Source organism: Lepisma saccharinum, chromosome 30, assembly GCF_977018435.1.
Source record: "Lepisma saccharinum chromosome 30, izLepSacc3.1, whole genome shotgun sequence".
Classification (NCBI taxonomy): domain Eukaryota; kingdom Metazoa; phylum Arthropoda; class Insecta; order Zygentoma; family Lepismatidae; genus Lepisma; species Lepisma saccharinum.
This window is the reverse complement of record NC_139258.1, coordinates 39,933,295-39,957,276: the sequence shown is the minus strand read 5'-3', so window position 1 is coordinate 39,957,276 and position 23,982 is coordinate 39,933,295. Positions and strand designations below refer to the sequence as shown.

Genomic DNA, 23,982 nt, shown 5'->3' with positions numbered 1-23,982 from the left:
TGTAGTGATTCTATATTCAGTGAACTTTCAAAGAAAGGAATATGTCAAATTTCTAGTTTTTAAAGTTTTAAAACAATATATTTTCCTGATATTCTCCGTACCTCACAGGGTCAGAAATTTGGTGATGCATTAATTTTCAGTAAGGAATTTGCTTCATTACACCATAGACTAATTAAAAGTGCGAAATCTAGTAGTTAGATTGTATCCATTACGTAACAACAATGAAAATAATGCATTGTAACATTAACAATGCAAGTTCGTCCATCTTTCCCAAGACATAGGCCGCAGAACGCCAAATTTCCTTTTTCCCCTCTTGTATGTACAAATAACTTCTACTCTGCATTGTAGTAAAAAACATCCTGAAGACGCGCAACAATATGTTATTATCATTGATAACATTACAATAATAAAAAGTCCCTTCCTCTTCCCCTCTTGTGAAGAACGAACGAATTAGTGAATATAGCCAGCACAAAATGGATACCCTTATCTCCCCGCAACTGTCGTGTACAGCGTTCACCAAATGTTTTAAAACAAAGATATTTTATACTAGACAACCCAACTTATGATTGGTGCAAGAGAGGTACGGGGATCGTTGCCCCGCACCTCCACCATGTTGTAATCCCATCTTACCAGGGACCTGAGGTCACAGGGATGTTTCAATAACACATTTAGGTAAAGCTTAAATATACTTGTGAGTTGAACCTGCTCCGACTAAGAGGAATGAGATATGGAAGGTTGAATTTAAGGTTATTTACGCTTGTTCATACCTGGTAGGCGAATGATGTTCTTGTCCAGATGCAGACCGAATTGTGACTGATGCCAAGGTTCGATACTGTCACCCTTGACTCACTATTCCGAGCAATCCCGCACGAATGGTTGCAGGCTTATGTAGCCGTAAACTTCGTACCCTGTCGTTGTAGTTTGTTCGTTGTAAAGTGTATGAGTTAAATAAGAGTAATGAGAGCGAGCTTGCTTTTATAATCTTCTGCCTCGAAAGGTTATTACACCGTTCGAGCACGCCGGATCATGTTAGATCCACGTGTATTTGCCTCTCAGTCAATGCTTCGAGGAAGTTACGAAGTTTGCGCATTCTTGAGATTACTAGCCGGTCGGACAATTCCAGTGAATAAACAAGTTTAAAATAATCTCTTGACGAGGTTTTCTCGTATTTTTAATCACCATATCTCCAAAATACAGTTAGGCTCAATTTCAGGGTATGTGTGAAAGAAGCGAGAGGAAAAAACAAAAGAAGAATATGTCGATTTATTGGAAAATATAAAGAAATTCACTATTTTATCATAAATGACAAAATATTTTGTATAAAAAAAATAGTTCTACTTCTTCGAGACTGCATACTAAAAAATCATAACCCCAGTGGCATAGAAGCAGTGTCCGAATTAAGCCTTTTGCTTTTGGAGGGATGCCCACTTGGTGGCGTATTTGTGATTTCATTGCCGGGGCTAGAGGCAGTTTCTGTTGGTATGAAAATGTGTATATGTTACGAAATACTGAACTAAACTATTGCCTTGCAGTTGTAAGTACCTTACAACAGTGTTTCTAACCTAGGACATTAAATCTTATGATAACATTTAGACGTAACTTAGAAACATTTAGTTTATTTACATTCTAAGAGAACCAGAACTCACACGCAAAAAGAGCTATATTCGACTTAGTAATACTGAAAAAAAACTTGGCCAATTTCTATTGCCCATTTGATTCGATGACGTTCTGTGGTGAGAAATGTGAGCTTCCTCTAACTAAGAAAACTGACGAAATTACTACTTGCAATTGCTTCAGGTTTTCATAGTTTATTTTCAAAAACCTCTGTACCTGACGACTATACGAACAAGTAAACAATGGTCTACTTAAAAATAGAACTTCAGTCAAGAAGTAGATGCAATTGTTTTAAAGGTTAAATAACTGTCCCAGAGTGATTTTTAAATGGCGTTTGTTGGATACTTAAGAAATTATCTACTGTATGCTTTCAATTACATTTTCTTTGAGGGAAATGAAAACATCCTTGTCAGGGATTAAAAACAAATTCTTATGCCGGAATATTTTTTTTGCGTGTGGGGGGCAGGGGTCCCCGCCATCTTCCCCGTTGATTCGCACACTGCATAGAAGGATCAATACTTTGTAGCTGAAGAGGTAGTTGATACACGTACTATGGACTATGGGGTATATGATTCCTTAAATCACATCAAATGCAACATTTCCCTTGCAGAAACAGTTAAGGGGCAAGTAATCTTTTAGGCATTCCAGACCAGTAGCTACTTTAGAAACTGGTCGCTTGCTTTATTACATCATATTTACACTAAAGTTAAGGCCTCAAAATAAAACAAGTATTAAGACGGGCCATATACCAGGCAATGATTCGGCTCGCGGGTCATATGTTTGACACCCTAGCATACACTAATCCCACACTTTCATTTGTACCGACATATCCCTTCTACATGAACTGAAAATATCGTATTTCGTCATCGGTACCCACCGAAACAGCTGAGATCCGGAACCAGAACGTGCAATTTTTGGGGGCCTCTGCACCACAAACGGCCTACCACAAAATCTGACAAATTGTTATCTGTTCTAAGAAGTTACATAATGTCGTATAACAGGTAAATTTCTCCCGTAAAGCATAAAATAGAAATTTTGGAAACTTTCCACATAATTTTTATTTTTCAAATTTCTAGCAGTATAGTTGATTTTAACGAAAAAAATATGAGAATGACAATTGAAAGTCAAACAATAAAAATTGACATCGGTTGTGAAATAGCAGAGAAATAAGCTATTTAAAAATATGAATTCCGCCATTTTGAATCTAATATGGTGGCTAAGCTACCAAAAATTAAGTCATGTGACCCATTTCTTCTGCATACTGGCACCATCAATTAAAAGTCTGTGAACTCAAACTGAGGGTACATTTTAGGGCACACAGAACTCCTAGACAAATTAGTTCATTCTCAAAGCTATTTTCATCTTCGCATTTAATTGACTTTCATTTCTTTACAAAGGTCATGCATAATTCATAACTTATCTGAATACTTTTGGGCAAGACACTTCACGACTTTTCGAAGGAAAAAACATGCTTTATTTAAAAGGTACAATTTAAAACTTTACTTGCATGGAAATATGAAATCATATTTCGAAAATAAATAAGCGAGTAGACTCATGCCGCATATCGGTATCATCCAGGATGCTAGTATTCTGTCAAATAATTCTATTTCCCATGATTTCTTTACAAATTTCATTTTGTTGACTCCTCGGGGTGTAAAAAAATGAAAACGTTTCAGTAGTACTGCTTGATTCGTTCTGCGTCCGACCTTGTCCAAGGTCGATTGATATCAGGGCCTATTTTCACTAAAATTAAGCTATATTTTCATATCTTCTGGTGGATTTAGCTAATCTACGTATAAGTGTAACAAATTGCTCATCAGACTACGAGGTCTAAAATCCTAGTAATATGATGATGTCCCTGCCAGGGGGTCACGTGACCCCTGTTGATTGGCTGATCTGGCTCAGGAATGTCCCGCCCCTGGCGGAAATTTTGAGAACTGAACTGGCTCGGGAATGTCCCGCCAGGGTCACGTGACCCCCTGTTCATTAGTTGTGCGTGATTTAGCCATAATGTAACAGCGTGAACCTCGAATACTTCCGCTATCAGCACCACAATACCACAACCCATGTATGTGGATATACAAACCTGTAGATATCAAACTTGCAACAAATATTTGACTTGTAGCTGGGCGTAAGCAGCCAGATGTAAACTGTAAGTCCAATAAAATTTATTGTTGATGATGGTTATATTGGGCATGTAGGCTAAGAGTCAAAATCCGATATTGCCACTTCATTTTCAATACGTTGTTTTTCTACAATTTTCCGTATCGTTAGTTCACTTGCCCTTTCCCCTGGGATTGCTGGTCTTCTGACTGGTAGTCTAGATGTTCGGTCTACTGGACGCGATCCTGATTTACAGATCATATGCCATTTTTTCCAAAATTTGTGTGTTCCTTGCAACATTGACGGGCACAGAAAATGACTTCACAGATGCTATCAAAAGTTGTTTGTGGTTGCCAGCATTCAGGCGGCTAAACAGGCTTTTATGATCGACTGTGGCGCCGAAACGACGCACCAATTGCTGAGAAGAGTTGTTTGTTTTGATATCCTCTGTACGTTTCCGTGGTCCGTGGGCGCCATTAAAATTACACCCTGTATATGGTGGAATTTGCTATATTTCGAGACTCTTTACAAATACTGAAAGTACTAACATTGTATATGGAAAACCGAAATCCTTCAGTTCTTAGGATGACGGTATTTCAGGAGTTAGAGAAAAAACAATACGTTCGAAAGCATTTTTTCCAATCTTTGTTGTACAATATGAATAGCCTGTTTGAAGACTTGGGTATACTTTCGCATGTAGTCTTAATAAATGCACACTCATATCATTTAGATGATTAAGAACGTGTGTCTTATGGTGACATGTCAGATACACTTTACTGTGAGCGAGAGCATGTTTGCGTCACTAATCAAAAGTTTTCACATCTACAAAGAAAATTCAAAACACATTTTCACCTCACTCAAGGATTATGAGAATTCAAACGAAATTGTATGATATCTACTGCTGAATGTGAACACGGGATTTCGTGTCAAGAATCTAAACTTATCAGAGTGAAAAAAAATATATTTGCTTGGATCATAGAATGCATCTCCGTAAGTCAATTTTGGTGATACCCCGTTGTTGGTGTTTTGTTTCCATGTGACATGAGCTAGAATTACCATTCGTTTCAAAACTTCGTTTTAAAAGTTATTCACACACAAAAATCGTTATCGACTTCATTACTGCCTTCATTTGATTTTTTTATTTTCCAAAAATTTCGGGGAAGGTCTGTATCCCTTTCAGGTAACTTCTGACAGTTTGCACTGTTTACTATTGAACTTTTATAACTGACAAGTGACACTCATATAGCGGTAAGCGTAAAATTCCGTTACATACATTTTTTATCAAGGAAAACCTCCGCCGATACGTTAATATAGTCCTTATTGTTGTTCATATTACCCGGTGAAAATGTGGCACTGAGACTGGTGCACAGAGAACAACATCCCAGGAAATGCTCTTGTGACCATGGATCACACTGTCTTACGCTTCCAAAGGGTCATTCACGTTGACAGTGTGCATATTAAACACTGCTATACCTAGATAAGCGCACATTATTGGTTGTTGTAACTTCAGCGCCACATTTGCACGTGGAGGTGAGAATTAAACTATTTTTTGTTAGCATCTAAAGCAAGTTTCACCGCAATCTGATGCCTCAAACAGGCTCCAGAGTGCTCTGAGTAGGGCAACTCAAGTTCAAAATTCAAGTTGTTTACTTCCTGGTATATTGAACGTTAAGCAGAATACCATTTTTCTTAGTTTGCACGCAGGAAAATTCCCAGTCACTACCTTGGAATAAAGTGGTACTGAACGTACGCCTCAAACTTTATCCCTCACTATGCATGAAAGTTAGTGGCGGTGGTAGATAAGGTTTAGCATAGTGCGGAAGCAAAAGTGGCGAAAAGTGGGTGCACCTCCCCCCCTGATGAATGTTATACTTTTTTCACCAATAAAATTGCAATGGGTAGGTGTGGGGAACGCTTTTCCTACTTATCTCAATTGATTTTACAGACCTGGATCATTTAAAATCTGCAACCTTCCCCATCTGATTCACTAGGTAACAAAAAATTGTTTATGTTCCTTTCAAAGTGTTTATTGAATGAAATCAACATGCTGAACACGAATATACCATTAGTTTTTCCGAAATGCCGATACTTTTTTTTATGAATTTTTGAAAATTTTGGAATTTACCGCTTTCTCTGGCTATCGTAGTAGTTCAAAGCAATTAGCAGTAGATCGCAGACAGGTACAGTTTGAATTTCGTTAATATAACACTAGAAGGCCTCAATACATCGAAATATTTAAGAAGCCATGGTTATATATCGATATTTATCCATATTTCCTCACAAAATGGCTTTCTGTTGTTTATGAATGTACTTGGAGTTCTGTGGTTTTAAATACAGTTGATTTTTATCTTTTCAGTGAAAAATGGTAGTACCCAGAGGTTGTAAATTGCCAGCAGACACGTTTTGTTATGTTTGTGGACATTATATCGGATCCAAACAAGTAAAACACAACATTTTGTTTGGGGCAAAGTTCTGTGATGCTTACCAAGCTTACTTCGGAGTACCGGTTAAGAACAAAGTGTTGCATGGCCTCCTCATGTGTCTTCTGGCAGCTGTCGGTCTACTTCAGAGGGTTGGCTACGTGGAACAAGAAAGTGTATGCCATTTGCAATTTCTCGAATATGGAGAGAGACTACAAACCATCACGATAATTGCTACTTTTGTATGGTGGACATTTCAATTATAAAAGTACAAAGAACAGAAAAAATATTCCATATCCTAGCATACCATCATCCATTGCTTCAGTACCGCGATGAGTTGACAATTCCATCGCCACCTAAATGTGCTACTTTTGTAGAGGAAGTAAAACAATCAAGTGACGACAGTGATTTCAGCATTAATGATGAGAGCATTTCAAAGGAACCACATTTATTCAATGAACAGGAATTGGATGACCTTTTAAGGGATTTACGACTAACCAAATCAAAGGCTGAACTACTGGCATTCCGCCTTAAGGAATATAATTTGCTTGATATATCCTGCAAAATAACAAAATACAGGGGAAGGCATAAGGATTTTGCATGCTTCTACCAAATGGAAGGAAACCTTTGTTATTGTAGTGATGGTCTCTTTGAGCACATACAGATTCCTTCCATTCCAGTAGCTCATTCTGTTCATCTCAAAGAAACTGTCAAGTGGGACGTTTGTGGTGATTTTAAGATGTTTGGATTTCTTCTGGGGCTTCAAGGTGGCTACACAAAGTATTCGTGCTTCCTCTGTCTATGGGACAGCAGGTCAGATGAACAACATTACACCAGGAAAGAATGGCCAACAGAGAATGAATTGGTTCCAAGCGCACACAATGTAAGAAATGAACCCCTTATTTCCAGAGAGAAGATTATGTTACCCCCAATTTATATCAAACTTGGACTTGTTAAACAGTTCAGCAAAGGTTTGGATACTACCTCTGAAGCTTTAAATCCCATACGTCAAATGTTTCCCAAGTTATCTGAAGCAAAAGTAAACTATGGAAGTTTTACCGGCCCTCAGATTAGAGTGATGCTACAATCTAAAGAACTTGTAGATGTAATGACACTTGATGAACGTAATACGTGGAAAGCCTTTAGAATGGTGGTGTAATGGTTTTTGGGCAGCAAAAGAAGTGATAACTATACTGCTGGACAAAAAAACCGGACACTTGCATTTTTTGTGATAACGCATACATTCTGATTCGAAGGCTAACTAAATTGTTGGAAATATATTCAACAGAAAACAAACTTTGAGGATGTTCTACATACATTAATAAGTTAAATTAGAACAAAACGAAAGTTACAGAAAACTACCAAACTGAGAGCGTAATTCATAAGTAATTGCAATTCAGATGTCAAATATTAAAGTGTCCGGTTTTCTTTGTCCAGCAGTATATATAGAACTGGTTGAGAATTTGATACGGATTTGTCATGTGCTTGGGTGTAGAATGTCAGTCAAAATGCACTATTTTTCTCTAATATTGATTTCATTAGACAAAATTTAGGAGATGTAAGCGAGGAACATGGTGAACGCTTCCATCAGGATATTGAGCTTATGGAATGAAGGTATCAGGGACCTTGGGATTGTGCTATGATGGGGGACTATCTATTGGGTATAGTGCGTGAAGACGGGTGTGAAGCTCATAAAAGGAAAAGCCGTTATCATCTAAACTTTTTAAAAATGACATTGTTGTATTGAACATGTATGTTTGTAATTGAACGTTCAAATATACACGTAATTTTGCTTATTCTTAAGATAAAATTGATAATTCATTGTTACATCCAAAATATTGACATTGGAGGAGAAGCACTTTTGTAAACATAATCAGGATCATGTAATTAAGCAATAAACACTAAAAAAATAAGATAAACAAAAAGTTGGTGAAATTTCTTTACCTAGTTTTATATATTGATGTGTCCCTCCCTAGCCCATTGTACAGTCACGGACACGGACACTTTTGGCTTGGAAGGATCTCATTGTAAGTCAATGCGATCGTTAAACACAGAAGTGTGCGTGACTGTGCTTAATATCCATGTTTGCTGTACGCAATTCTCTAACCAAAATCTTAATCTTGTCTTAAATTTCGGGCGCATCCTGCTACTATCTTTTCCACAAAATTACAACAGATGGGTGTTCACCATTTTGCTGCATTCATGCAGGGAAGAATTGTTTTAACTAGGCCTAATTGTAAAAGTGTGTCTGGCTGGCTGAATCCTGCTACCATCAATGCACTTAAAGGGGACAGGAGTTATAATGGAGATCTTATCTCCCACTGAGATTTAGGATATGAGGAGCTACACTTCCTTCACAGCCCCTATCTGCTTCATTGCACCGTGCTAAGCACGTGCGATAATTTTTAATATTTTTTCTTATCTTCATGACATTTTGAAAGCATTAAATACGCCGTCTTATGAGTAAAATTGAATCGCATTTTGGAGCAATGTTTAAAAATAGTTCCCAATTCTGATTCAGGACAAACTTGAGGTGACCCTAAATGCAGTTTTACTTCCAGTGGTTTGGTAAATAGTGTGCAAAACCCATAATTTGACCACATTTCGTCACCTATCTGCTGGGATACCGGTGTATTCGAATTCAGAGAAAGAATATACCCAGAATAGCAATGATGATGATAAGTTTTCTGCAGCTCAATTCCAGATGCATTCACTCTGGCACCAGATTATTAAGAATTATTTAAAACAAAAAAGGAGGAAGATCATGTTTTTTACAGACAACTTGAAACGTGTAAATTAAAAATTAATCTAACACCAAATACATTTACCTTCGTATCTCTTGTATCATCTCAAAGAATTGTGCTTTACTTTTCCTTCTTCTCCTCTGTTCGTATTCCTTCTGAAACACAAGGAGAAACATTGCAGTGATGTGTACTACATAAGATTCCAATAAATTTCAACTTACTCGTAGATGTTGACGTAGAAATCAACTAACTTATTTATTGAGAGAATATCAGATACAACACCTATCCATGAATTAGATTACGATGATTTTTAATATATGCTCTATCGTAAAGGATGTCCCAACAAGAACGCCGGATTTGAATTGCGCCATTGGCTTGTGAATGGAGAACGTTAATGCAATATGGTTAGGAAATGGTCGTGGCCTTATTTGATGGTGTGGATATTGAACATTTCTGGTTTAAGCCGGATGGCGCTACCTTCCACGAGATGCCTGCGCGACAAATTTCCGGGCCGAGTCCTTTCGCGCATCGGCGACCAGAACTGGCCAGCGAGGCCATGTGACCTGACACCCTGCGACATCTTCCTTTGAGGGAATGTGAAGTCGCAGGTTTATGGAAACAATCACTGAACCCTGCCAGAACTGAAGGAGGAATTTGGATGTCATCGGTCAAATCGAGGAGCAAGTCTATGTAAGACTCATCAGTAATTTAATCGATAGAGTGACTACATGCAGAGCAAATCGTGGGGGGACAGCATGTACCCTTTGTAATGATGTAGAAATTCATGGCATTTCATGAAAATCAATTATTTTTTCACGTTATTAAATCCGGCGTTCTTATTGGGACACAATTTACATAATTTTTATGTATTTATGTATTACACATGTATACATATAGTAGGCCATGTATAATATATATAATATATTCTGAACCCATTCTCGAGCAATTAACTTCATAGAAGCAAACCAATTTTAAGGGAATCATTTAAAAAGAAGCGATTATGCTCATAACTGTCTACTTATACATTCCCTTGTAATGGTTGCCAAAGTTCTGGAAATTTTCTCACGTCGTTCGCGGAGACCTGACACCGCTCTTTTCGTATATCACCGAGGGACCGCTCTGACACCTGCACTCTGCCTGATTTCTACAGAAAGTTCCTCTAACACTCACCGTTCAAGGATACTCCCTTCCTTCGGCACCGGGTGCTAGAAAAGTACCTCGTAGCCGTAGGCAACAAGGAGCATCACTGTAATTGCTGGGTGCTTGTCGGAACGTTCATGGTCCAGACGAATCAATATAGCAAACCACTGAACAACAGTTGGATATAAAAGTGCATCACCACCAGAAGCTTGCACAAGTCCACTAGAACACCTTACAGCATTTTTTGCACGTGCAACTTGAATTTAGATGCTCGCATTTTCTTCTTTTCACGAGAGCATTGTTTTACAGCGCACTACACAATTAGTCTACAGTCATCGCACACGTCAATCTGTGGAACTACGACATGTCAGGTGCAAAGGAGAGAATAAAGCCATTATTCGGTTCATTGTTCCTTCCAGTGACAGACTGTTGAGTGATCACTATTTTTTTAAATGATTCTCGTATAATTCTAATACGTTCCCAATAGACTTTAATCTAGAAAATATTCTTGCTGGAAAAAATATTATCTTATACAAAAGGAAAATACGCATTGTCCCTCACGCACCTAACGGAGAAACCACACAAGAGCCAAAGATTATATTCGACGTGAAAGTATCAAAACCCCAGAATCAGTTTCTGGAACTCCTCGAAAAGTATCTATTCTCGTCAAAAGTTGTTAGTACTCGTAGTTCACGACATGTAGAAGGTCAAGAGGAGAGTTCGATTATAGAATTTTTTTGCTTATGGCTGGGTGCGTGTGCTATTATTGTCAAACTTATGTCGTATCTATTTAGGGCTCAGAAGTTTATGACCTAAAAACTAAAAAAAAAATACCTACAGAATTACCTTAAATTTATAAAAAAATATATTTTTTTTTTAAAAAAAAGATGGCTTAAATAATTTTTACTCTTAAAATTAAAACTTCACAAATTATTGATTGATTGATTGAGTTGGTGGTTTAAGTCCACTTTATGCACAGAAAGGCTAATTTTCACAAATTATAAACGAATAGTTGAGCAATTCGATGCAACCCGTTGTTTGGTGGTTTAAACTACCGAAGCAAAGTACCGGGAAAAAGTAATTAGGTGCTAATGTAGTTCTTTATTTTTACTTCAAGATTTTTCTGTATGTCATTCACCTCCTTTCACAGTGGGCTTTGCACGATACAGTAGTCGGTCAGCACCTGAAAAAGCAATTTTCTTTTTCGTGTGCATCAGTTATCTATACGGTGTCCTGTAAAACGCGCCCAGTGAAAATTGCGCCCAGCGAAAATAGCGCCCAGTGCTGTCCCTACCTGTCAATAATATTTTTCAAATAAAACTGACTCCCATCACACTTTATCCACACTTTCCTTCGTTTGCCTTCCATACTTAACTCTGTCCTTATTAACGCACACACGGAATTTTCTGCTTCTGTCTTCATACATTCGATCACGTTTTTTATTTTTTATGAGTCTGCTTTCCCAGCATATTATTAATTTTTTTGTGCCAGCCTTCTACAGCGTTGGTGGTTCGATGGCGCTGTCTGTAGCAACTCCAAAGACTGACCGGGACTTCACAATTTTCTAACCACCTCTCCACAAAATAGTCGAAAAACTCAGAAAGCTTGGCCACTGTAGGTGCTTGGGAATGTACGCTCGAGCCAGCCATGAAAGACATCTTCAGGCCGAAGGAACGCTAGCGAAGCACACATGCGGATATGCAATCTTACTTCTTCATTTTCCCTGTATTCGCGAGTAAGTCCTAATTCTTGCACTTTTCTCCACAGACATTTTTCCATGTGGAAATGGCATCCATGCACTTCAACTGATGGGACACACAACTTTTAGTGCAGAAATCGCTGCTGGTTCAAAATCAGCGGTCACATTTTTAGGATTCCATTCTTTAATATGTTCAAGTACATTACGAAAAATACGTATGTATGTCTCTTTTCTTTTGTTTGGTAAGAATGCAAAGGCCACTGGATAGATGTTTGTTTCACTCTTTGAACTTCCAAAGTCTGCATGGATCGTGCATATTTGAGAAAATTGCTTGCTACAGATTTTAAAGGTCCCATCCATAAAAAAGTAATGTTTACCGCGGTGGAATGTGACTCATGGTGACCAGGTAGTCGCTAGGAATGAATACTTAAACTGGTCGCGATTTACACAGATTTTTGTATGGGCGCGATTTTCACTGGGCGCGATTTTCATATATTCAAACTCTACAGTCCTGGCACTTTGAGGGTAATTTTCTTACATTTTCCAATATAACTTGAAAAATATTTGTAGCACAATTCTTATTTTTTGCAGGGATGATGTACCAAGCTTTGCTTTTAAACCTGTACAGGTTTGAACAATTTCACGTGATAAATGTTATTTTTTTAAAAAAATGTTTAGCGTATTTTCCAAAACTAAAAGTGATGAGCATAGGGGCATTTAATGTGGGTACTTTTAAATACAGTAATGGGCACAAAGTGATTAAACTTAACTTACAGAAGTTTTGGTAGACATTGCATATTAGAAGTGAAATGTGGATATTCTACATTTGTTACATTTAAATCAGGAAATTGTTACCCAATAATTTGCAAATATTGACATTGATAAGTGTAATCATATGTAAATTCTTAGGTTATAATAGAGAGTTGCCATATGTAAGTATAAATTATAAGGCTACAGTAATTATAATCCTGGCCTGGGCATGGATGTTTGTGAGTGAACATTCATCAATTTCATCACTCATCCCCATCTTCGCAAATTAGCCAAAAGTGGCACAACAAGCGAAGTAAAATAAGCAAAATCAAACAATCAATAAGTAATTATAAGGTTTCGGATAACATTACTATTCTCATTACATTGGAACGGAAATTACTGTAATGGATAAATTCAAAATTACAATACAGGTGTACTAACAGGGTGTGAAATCCTAGTTCTACCCACCAAAGATATTGTCTTTAAAAAATCTCCTTACAATTTTTTTCGTGAGGTAATGTTTATTGTTATATCAACAATATCGAAAACACACACAGAGGACTTTGTTGATTCGACTAGCATAGATTTCGTTCGAGAAATGAATAATAATTTGTTAATAATTTCGTAAGTTCTTGTGATTGTGATTAATAATGAAAGAATAGTATGTAGTGTATTTCTACAAAGTTACTTAACGCGTGTGAGTGTAATAATAATAATTTTTCTGCAAGCCAAGTAGTGCTAGAGCAGTAAAGGAAAGCGCGGAGGCGAACGAAGGCGATTTCGGTCGCTAATGGAAATTACACTAGGAAATCAAGGAAATGTGCTTCCAGCACATACGAAAACAAGATATAGAAAGTCATAGAACCTTAAACCTACTCCTTCATCCACCGGAAAACATAATTCAAAACGTCTTCATCTATTGAAGCGATGGATTTGAAAAATATCTTCCGGAGAGTGACAATACTGACTCGGAGGAGGTCATTCGACTGATGGTTTTAAGCAACCAAGGCGTACAATTAAAGTGTGAAAATATATGAAGAGGAATATGAGCTTTTGCAGCATATTCTGTAATACTTTTTTTCTGTTGCACTCAGGCGTAAACAAAGATTTTGTATTTTTTCAAGTCTGAAAAGTCGAAATACGTGTAGAGGAAGTGATTTAATAAAAGACTTGATAGTAGAGGATGGAGTACAGATATGACACTGGGTTCAGAAACCTTTTCCGTGCAAGTTGCTACCATGGGTCGTAGCTAATATCATTGTTTGGTCCTTTTCCACTACTCGGATCGCCATACATTTCATTTTAATTGGTTGGTTTGGAATCAGCATGCCGCGCGGCAAGTCGACACAGGACGGCTACATGTACAGCCACCGGCAAAATAAATGGGACACCTAGATCCTGAAATGCTCGCTAGCCAGCATAGCGTTGTGCGTGTTACCTAACTCTACGGCGATGTGAGAAGGTCGTTACAAAACGTTCATTTTACACTCAAATGAGAAACCTAATATGCAGTGTTTCAAACGTCACGCAAAAGACTTAAAATATACTTACACCTGGATTTGTACGTTTCTACGTATTTGTCATACTTTTATTTGACAACTTGTGCCGCAACCCCGAGAAATTCATTAATGGGGAAATTTAGGATAAATATTTATCCAAAATGTGAATTTTGGGAGAGAAAAAGAAATTACTATAGGATGGAAATTGAAAGTTTGTGAGTGACGTGGGGAACTTTATGATTTTGGAAATATCTATTTCTTGAGCGAAGCAAAAAAGTAACACTTCCTGTAATTATCCTTCATTGCTCAAGGCTTTACTCTCTTATAGCATTACCTCACGATCCATTGCAACTTCTATGGATATTGACATGGTGTCTGGATGTCCTCCTCGATGGTGTACTGGTAACGCTGTCGGATTGTGATAGAGAGTATCTGGATTCGATGCACGGTGAAATAATATGATACAACCAGCATACCTGAACCTGAAGCACTATATTCTACTAGTGTTCCTACATTCAACTACACATACAATTGAATATTTTGATTAAAATTATGGTTTATAATTAATGATGCGATTATTTACTTAATGATCAGTAGTTTTCTGCATATTCCCTCCCCACCTTTAGCAACAAACCACGGGTTATCATGGAGCCTGTCAAAATATTTTTACTTTTTACTTTTTCTACCGATTCACAGCATACAACTTGTCCTTGTCCAGTCGTTTTGTATGGCTATCACAGTTGGTTTCAAAGTCCAAGGACGTGATGAATAAGTTTCTTGATCCCTTGGCAAGTACGGTCCCGGTAAAAGTGCCCAACATTTCGATGTTGATTCAGCACCAACAATAATTTGGCAGCTTACTTAAAAAGAAAAGTAGAGGATTGTGCTCTAGAAAGCCAGCAGACGAGATGTTACTCGAAGCACTGATCACACATTATCCAATAACGAACTGCTTGATAGGGTTGTCGCGTCACGGAATTTACAGTATACTGTACAGTCACGGACACTTCTGGCTTGTAACGACCCTATTGACGAAGCACTGAAGCAAGCCATCCATGTCTGACCACCAAGCGCCTTGTGACTAGACAACCCAACCAGCATTGCAATTCTGCGGCTTGTATACCAGTCACGGGTATACATCTCTGTAAATTGAGTAGTGATGCCAAAGAGAAATACGAGATGAAGATTGTCGAGAACACGAGACATTACGATCGACATGGAATAATACTCGATTCACGTTACGTTCCATTATTTAATGTTGTTTGGGAACGAACCTGACGGACTGGGTTTATATTTTCACTCCTTGCATTACAGTAAATTCCATATTTTACAATTATATTAATGCTTTGAATGAAAATAATGCCCAGAAAAACATCGAACACACGTTCACACCATTCTTCTCACACACATGCACGTGAAAACAAACACACGAAGCTAAGTTTTCACTTCCAAGTGAATGTCCAAATAACAGTAAATGGAGAAGCACGATGTGCGAAACATGGGATTTTTCACAGAAAGAATGCGTCTATTTGTGACAATACGTGGTTTCTATTAATAGACGATGAAACAATTATGAGAGAAATTAACATGCATTTTCGTCTTCAGGTACTGAGGAAGGAAACAGACTGACTGGAAAATAGAAAGCATGGTGTTATTGATAGAGTGTTGGTTAGCATACAGATCTTTCATCAGTGAGGTCTAGGTTCGATTCCCACCAAGGACAGTTTTTTTATTCTTTTCTATTAGTGAAGAAGTACGTAATATTGTTTTCTAGGCATTTTGACGAAAGGATACGCATCAAATTTGTTCGTTTAATCTGTATTTTCATTCTTCTAATAAGTTCTCTATCGCAATGGAATATAGAGATTCTCTATCTAGGTGATGGATATCTTCTCAATGGTTACGTAGCTACGATTCTCCAGTCCCTTCCACCCACTTGTCTTATTTATTTACTTCATTTCATATCTAACAAAAACACACAGATATAGTTTGAACAAGAAACACACCTCGCGTCGAAGGTTCCAGACTCGCTTTTTTTTTCGAGGGTGATTATTCTTGTGTGTCTGTTTATCATCTTTGTCAAAAAAATATTCCTCATTATTGCCGTGATTAACCTAGGGAGAGACCAAAGCGACTGAAATAACAAAAGTACAGAAAATGCAAGACACATCTGCCTAGGCATGTCATACTTTGCGAATTAGTAATCTGAAAATTAACTTGCGTTTCAGTCGACTACTTGCGAAAGAGTTTCGTGTTGTCTCGTTTGGAGTGTTGGTTATGGCGTCGGACTTGCATGCGGGCAACCCGAGTTCGCGCCCAGCGGAAGGAAAGTTTTTTTTTGTCTAATTTCATCCAACCTTATTTATAAAACTAAGGTTTCTGCAAAAAACCTTTTGAATTGCATGCCACTTCGTATGTTGGTAATCTAAAAGCAGCAAAGATGAAAATTTGATGTTCCGAAGCGACGATGTATTTGTGTATGTGTTGAAAAAACGCAGTTATTTATTAGCGAAAAACATGCAGCCACGTGATCATTGAGAACGCTTCCTAGTTGTCAGTGCTAATATGGCAGTAGCTACAGTCTGTCAACACACACCAACTTTCACGTTTCCCGTAAAATGATTACCTTTCCACGTTTCAAAATCATGAGTGCTGTCTAAAGCAATAGTTTGATACATGCGTTTGCATGTTCGAATCTAAAGTAATACGAAACTTTGTTTCCAACAAATGACTTTGAAACCATTAATAACTGTTTGCAATGTGATATTGATATCATATATGGAAAGAATAAAAATGGAGAATTTCGCTTAATACAACTTATAAATAGGGAGCGGAAGTTGATGAAATGTCATCTTTTTTCTGACATCTCGGACACGATGCCCATTAAATATACACAATATTACATTTCATCTAGAACCCAAAAAAGGTAATTTTAAACTGCATTATTTTGCATTTGTTGCCATTTGTCAGGTTTTAGGTAATTTTCCCGGATTTTCGGCATTTACCCGTCATTTTTTGTAATATTCGGTATATTGTTTCATCATATTTTGTCACTTCTTTAATTTTGATAATATTCTTGAATCTTTTCACCAAGGTATATATATCTCGCAGGATTGCAATTTACGAGCAAAAGGAATGCTGAACTGGTGACAGTCTTTGTTGTATCGGGGAAAACCACCAGGTGCCCGTCTGGGGCAAACTCAGATTAAGATCAGATAAGGATAGGCTTGAAATACCATAGCTAGACCCCGTTTGCACTGAAAATCTTCGTTGCATATTTTAATTGAATGTGCATGTGCTATCATTTGGTGCCCTTTTTTTTAAAGCAAGATTGCATTTTGTTTAATTTCATTTTCATTTCAATTTTTAAACTGAAACTAACAAATTTAATGGTCATTTTTTGCATTTTACGTCATTTTTTCCCCATTTTTTAGGATATTCTATAGGTCATATACCTATATTTTTTAGGTCATCAACTTCCGCCCCCTACTTATAAATATATTAAATTATGTGGATACCTGATGTGAAACGTACGATGCACGATCAGAGAGCCTGAATGTTGCATTGAAAACTGCAGAGAACAATGACTGACTTATGAACAGTGAAAGGTTTTTCCATGCTCCAATGGGATTTTATTTATAACTATAAATAAACAAGGGAGAAGGACACAGGTTGGTATGATGAACTAAACTGCAATCTAAAAGTTTTAATTGAAGAAACAAAACACGTTCGCGGTTAAAAATAGGGCATTCAATTTCAGGCACATTACACTAACTGAAATAGTATTTTCAAAATTAATAATATTTGGATAACCGGCAAATCCAAACTTGATGTTAACCACGTAATGCACTTGATAATTAAAGAAACATAATTTTTCTTGAGCATGCCCTTTATTTTGTGTCTTGATTGTTGAAATAATACGTTGAAACGAACAGTAGTATGTTTTAGAGTGTGTTTAGAATCTCTTGTGTACTGCATGTAAATACTGAAGTCATTTTAGTTTCCTAATCAAATAACAATTATTCAGTGTAATCCTTTAAAAGGAAAGCTGTTCATGACAGAAATTCAATTGCAAGACAAGTTACCAAATTAGCAATAGTTCTCTTACATATTTGTGGTATGTGCTTGTCTGCCTTATACCGGATGATGAAGGAAGCAGATATAAAAGATAGACAATTACTGTTCTTGGGTAGCTCATCCTGCTTTTGTCAGAAAACCTGATCAGCATACTGAACCAAGCCATCACACGAGATACGACTTCAATAATATAATTCCGTTTCTGTGGCCAAATAACTCCAAAAAAAGGCAATCAATTTGTCAGTGTGAGGAGACGGAGAAATAATTTCCTTTTATCTTACATTATACTCTGTCTGTATGCGTAGTGTGGTTTGCCTGTCCGAAAGCTGAAGGCAAACCTCTGTCTCTTGTAACGCGTGGCGTGTTTTCTTCCAGCTTACAAATCACGTAAAATACCTTCGTTCATTTCAGTGGGCTGGTACTGCAGGCACAAGGTCATGCCGACTGATAAGCACTGATACCACGTGACTCCGGGGCCAACTGTCAGCACCGTAGAGAAGCTTCGGTAACTTTTGCGAGGTTCCTTCTAGTCCTTGACAGAGCGCATGCTCCGTAATTATGTGCAGAAAACCCATGTTTTCTGTGTATAAAATTTACGTATGTTTGGATTGTGTGCTCAAATGTTGCAGTAAACATAACTCCGTGCCACACAACAATAATTACAAGTGCTTGAAAGATTAGAAACTTAGCAAGATTTACTCATAAGACGATTACATTGTCCGACTGACAGAAGACCAGGTGGTGGGTTGGTAGCGTGTTAGTTTAACACGCAAAAGATACTGGGTTCGATTCCCGTTTCATTGCCTCCATTTTTTTCTTAACTCGAGCGACTATAATAAAATGTTATGCCTTGGCGAAAAGTATACATTTCTTTCGAGAAAATAATCCAGAAATACATATAATACTATTCACAAGAAATTATCGTAATCGTTTGGAAAACAAAATTCAACAATTCGCACAGCAAATAAAATAAGAATGTCCGCAATAAATAAATTCAAATATATAGTCGCTCGAGTTAAGAAAAAAATTGGAGGCAATCAAACGGGAATCGAACCCAGTATCTCCTGCGTGTCAAACTAACACGCTACCAACCCACCACCTGGTCTTCTGTCAGTCGGACAATGTAATCGTCTTATGAGTAAATCTTGCTAAGTTTCTAATCTTTCAAGCACTTGTAATTATTGTTGTGTGTCACGGAGTTATGTTTACTGCAACATTTGAGCACACAATCCAAACATACGTAAATTTTATACACAGAAAACATGGGTTTTCTGCACATAATTACGGAGCATGCGCTCTGTCAAGGACTAGAAGGAACCTCGCAAAAGTTACCGAAGCTTCTCTACGGTGCTGACAGTTGGCCCCGGAGTCACGTGGTATCAGTGCTTATCAGTCGGCATGACCTTGTGCCTGCAGTACCAGCCCACTGAAATGAACGAAGGTATTTTACGTGATTTGTAAGCTGGAAGAAAACACGCCACGCGTTACAAGAGACAGAGGTTTGCCTTCAGCTTTCGGACAGGCAAACCACACTACGCATACAGACAGAGTATAATGTAAGATAAAAGGAAATTATTTCTCCGTCTCCTCACACTGACAAATTGATTGCCTTTTTTTGGAGTTATTTGGCCACAGAAACGGAATTATATTATTGAAGTCGTATCTCGTGTGATGGCTTGGTTCAGTATGCTGATCAGGTTTTCTGACAAAAGCAGGATGAGCTACCCAAGAACAGTAATTGTCTATCTTTTATATCTGCTTCCTTCATCATCCGGTATAAGGCAGACAAGCACATACCACAAATATGTAAGAGAACTATTGCTAATTTGGTAACTTGTCTTGCAATTGAATTTCTGTCATGAACAGCTTTCCTTTTAAAGGATTACACTGAATAATTGTTATTTGATTAGGAAACTAAAATGACTTCAGTATTTACATGCAGTACACAAGAGATTCTAAACACACTCTAAAACATACTACTGTTCGTTTCAACGTATTATTTCAACAATCAAGACACAAAATAAAGGGCATGCTCAAGAAAAATTATGTTTCTTTAATTATCAAGTGCATTACGTGGTTAACATCAAGTTTGGATTTGCCGGTTATCCAAATATTATTAATTTTGAAAATACTATTTCAGTTAGTGTAATGTGCCTGAAATTGAATGCCCTATTTTTAACCGCGAACGTGTTTTGTTTCTTCAATTAAAACTTTTAGATTGCAGTTTAGTTCATCATACCAACCTGTGTCCTTCTCCCTTGTTTATTTATAGTTATAAATAAAATCCCATTGGAGCATGGAAAAACCTTTCACTGTTCATAAGTCAGTCATTGTTCTCTGCAGTTTTCAATGCAACATTCAGGCTCTCTGATCGTGCATCGTACGTTTCACATCAGGTATCCACATAATTTAATATATTTATAAGTAGGGGGCGGAAGTTGATGACCTAAAAAATATAGGTATATGACCTATAGAATATCCTAAAAAATGGGGAAAAAATGACGTAAAATGCAAAAAATGACCATTAAATTTGTTAGTTTCAGTTTAAAAATTGAAATGAAAATGAAATTAAACAAAATGCAATCTTGCTTTAAAAAAAAGGGCACCAAATGATAGCACATGCACATTCAATTAAAATATGCAACGAAGATTTTCAGTGCAAACGGGGTCTAGCTATGGTATTTCAAGCCTATCCTTATCTGATCTTAATCTGAGTTTGCCCCAGACGGGCACCTGGTGGTTTTCCCCGATACAACAAAGACTGTCACCAGTTCAGCATTCCTTTTGCTCGTAAATTGCAATCCTGCGAGATATATATACCTTGGTGAAAAGATTCAAGAATATTATCAAAATTAAAGAAGTGACAAAATATGATGAAACAATATACCGAATATTACAAAAAATGACGGGTAAATGCCGAAAATCCGGGAAAATTACCTAAAACCTGACAAATGGCAACAAATGCAAAATAATGCAGTTTAAAATTACCTTTTTTGGGTTCTAGATGAAATGTAATATTGTGTATATTTAATGGGCATCGTGTCCGAGATGTCAGAAAAAAGATGACATTTCATCAACTTCCGCTCCCTATTTATAAGTTGTATTAAGCGAAATTCTCCATTTTTATTCTTTCCATATATGATATCAATATCACATTGCAAACAGTTATTAATGGTTTCAAAGTCATTTGTTGGAAACAAAGTTTCGTATTACTTTAGATTCGAACATGCAAACGCATGTATCAAACTATTGCTTTAGACAGCACTCATGATTTTGAAACGTGGAAAGGTAATCATTTTACGGGAAACGTGAAAGTTGGTGTGTGTTGACAGACTGTAGCTACTTCCATATTAGCACTGACAACTAGGAAGCGTTCTCAATGATCACGTGGCTGCATGTTTTTCGCTAATAAATAACTGCGTTTTTTCAACACATACACAAATACATCGTCGCTTCGGAACATCAAATTTTCATCTTTGCTGCTTTTAGATTACCAACATACGAAGTGGCATGCAATTCAAAAGGTTTTTTGCAGAAACCTTAGTTTTATAAATAAGGTTGGATGAAATTAGACAAAAAAAAACTTTCCTTCCGCTGGGCGCGAACTCGGGTTGCCCGCATGCAAGTCCGACGCCATAACCAACACTCCAAACGAGACAACACGAAACTCTTTCGCAAGTAGTCGACTGAAACGCAAGTTAATTTTCAGATTACTAATTCGCAAAGTATGACATGCCTAGGCAGATGTGTCTTGCATTTTCTGTACTTTTGTTATTTCAGTCGCTTTGGTCTCTCCCTAGGTTAATCACGGCAATAATGAGGAATATTTTTTTGACAAAGATGATAAACAGACACACAAGAATAATCACCCTCGAAAAAAAAAGCGAGTCTGGAACCTTCGACGCGAGGTGTGTTTCTTGTTCAAACTATATCTGTGTGTTTTTGTTAGATATGAAATGAAGTAAATAAATAAGACAAGTGGGTGGAAGGGACTGGAGAATCGTAGCTACGTAACCATTGAGAAGATATCCATCACCTAGATAGAGAATCTCTATATTCCATTGCGATAGAGAACTTATTAGAAGAATGAAAATACAGATTAAACGAACAAATTTGATGCGTATCCTTTCGTCAAAATGCCTAGAAAACAATATTACGTACTTCTTCACTAATAGAAAAGAATAAAAAAACTGTCCTTGGTGGGAATCGAACCTAGACCTCACTGATGAAAGATCTGTATGCTAACCAACACTCTATCAATAACACCATATTTTCTATTTTCCAGTCAGTCTGTTTCCTTCCTCAGTACCTGAAGACGAAAATGCATGTTAATTTCTCTCATAATTGTTTCATTGTCTATTAATAGAAACCACGTATTGTCACAAATAGACGCATTCTTTCTGTGAAAAATCCCATGTTTCGCACATCGTGCTTCTCCATTTACTGTTATTTGGACATTCACTTGGAAGTGAAAACTTAGCTTCGTGTGTTTGTTTTCACGTGCATGTGTGTGAGAAGAATGGTGTGAACGTGTGTTCGATGTTTTTCTGGGCATTATTTTCATTCAAAGCATTAATATAATTGTAAAATATGGAATTTACTGTAATGCAAGGAGTGAAAATATAAACCCAGTCCGTCAGGTTCGTTCCCAAACAACATTAAATAATGGAACGTAACGTGAATCGAGTATTATTCCATGTCGATCGTAATGTCTCGTGTTCTCGACAATCTTCATCTCGTATTTCTCTTTGGCATCACTACTCAATTTACAGAGATGTATACCCGTGACTGGTATACAAGCCGCAGAATTGCAATGCTGGTTGGGTTGTCTAGTCACAAGGCGCTTGGTGGTCAGACATGGATGGCTTGCTTCAGTGCTTCGTCAATAGGGTCGTTACAAGCCAGAAGTGTCCGTGACTGTACACAAGGTGAGTCTGTATGTAGGTTTGTAACTGGCTAATAGTTTCTATATGTATACCAATTGCAAAAAAAAACTATAAATGTCACTTCATGGAAACGAATGGGACAAGTCGAAATATGGTATTTTGAAAGTATGTGATGCGCCAGTAGGGAGTACTGATGATAATACCTTGAGAATGTAAAGCGGTAAAGTGGATCCAGTTATAGCTAACCCGTTTGATGTGTGTCTCATTTCTAAGCGATTATATTAGGACATGCCTTTTGGTTTGCTTCACTATTTTATAATGCGCAGCACCAAAATATATTTAATGGTATCAACGAATATCTAACTTCGTAATACTATTATTTGCAAAATGAAAAACGAAACCACGAAAACATTCTACGTCATAGGGCAAGTTTTCTAACAACGAAAATGTCCTCTTCCCCCCTCCCGGCCAGTTCGGTAGTCTCTCGATCTTGCCACTGATGTTCCTGGGCTCGACTTCTGACCTGGGCATGAGTGTCCTCCTTGCACACACTTAGATCACTAGGCTCTGTTTTTCAATGCACTACGTGAGTCCATCATTTCATAAATCATCGTTAAAGAACCTAAAACTGTAGAAATGCATTGTTAAATCACATTACTTATTACATTATCCATTCGATAATTTTAATTTGTTTCCCTAAAAATTTCTACAACGCAGCGAACCTCATGATACCCTGTCCCCTTCTAGGCAGTTTTGCACCGAAAACTCACATATCTTAATGCAGTGAGACTGTTAAATATGCAACCTAGTTTTTTTACTACTTCATGTCATTGGACATTGTCCGTTTTGGATAAACCTTGGATTGCTCAAGGCTTTGGTTTCGAATACTTTCTAACTTCCGTGTGTCTACTCTACTCTGGATGCTAATGTTCTTGTCAGAAAAAGTCCAAGTTATACATGCAATAGTTTCCAACCTAAATAATTGCCCCTTTGATAATTATTACAATTAGGGATACGTGTTTTCGAGATCCACCCGTCCATTCGTATGTT

The 23,982-nt window shown here is 37.3% G+C and overlaps 1 protein-coding gene across 2 annotated transcripts in view; it reads right to left on the bottom strand.

The window, feature by feature from the left end:
* Positions 1-23,982, bottom strand: part of LOC145982028 (glutamate receptor ionotropic, NMDA 3A-like) — an 84,982-nt gene that overhangs the window by 5,545 nt on the left and 55,455 nt on the right. The window contains exon 7 of one of the 2 annotated variants that reach the window (XM_083115594.1): positions 8,966-9,036. In XM_083115594.1, the coding sequence (XP_082971720.1) occupies positions 8,966-9,036 (71 nt within the window). The remainder of the gene's footprint in view (positions 1-8,965; positions 9,037-23,982) is intronic. The other variant, XM_083115595.1, reaches the window with a different exon arrangement.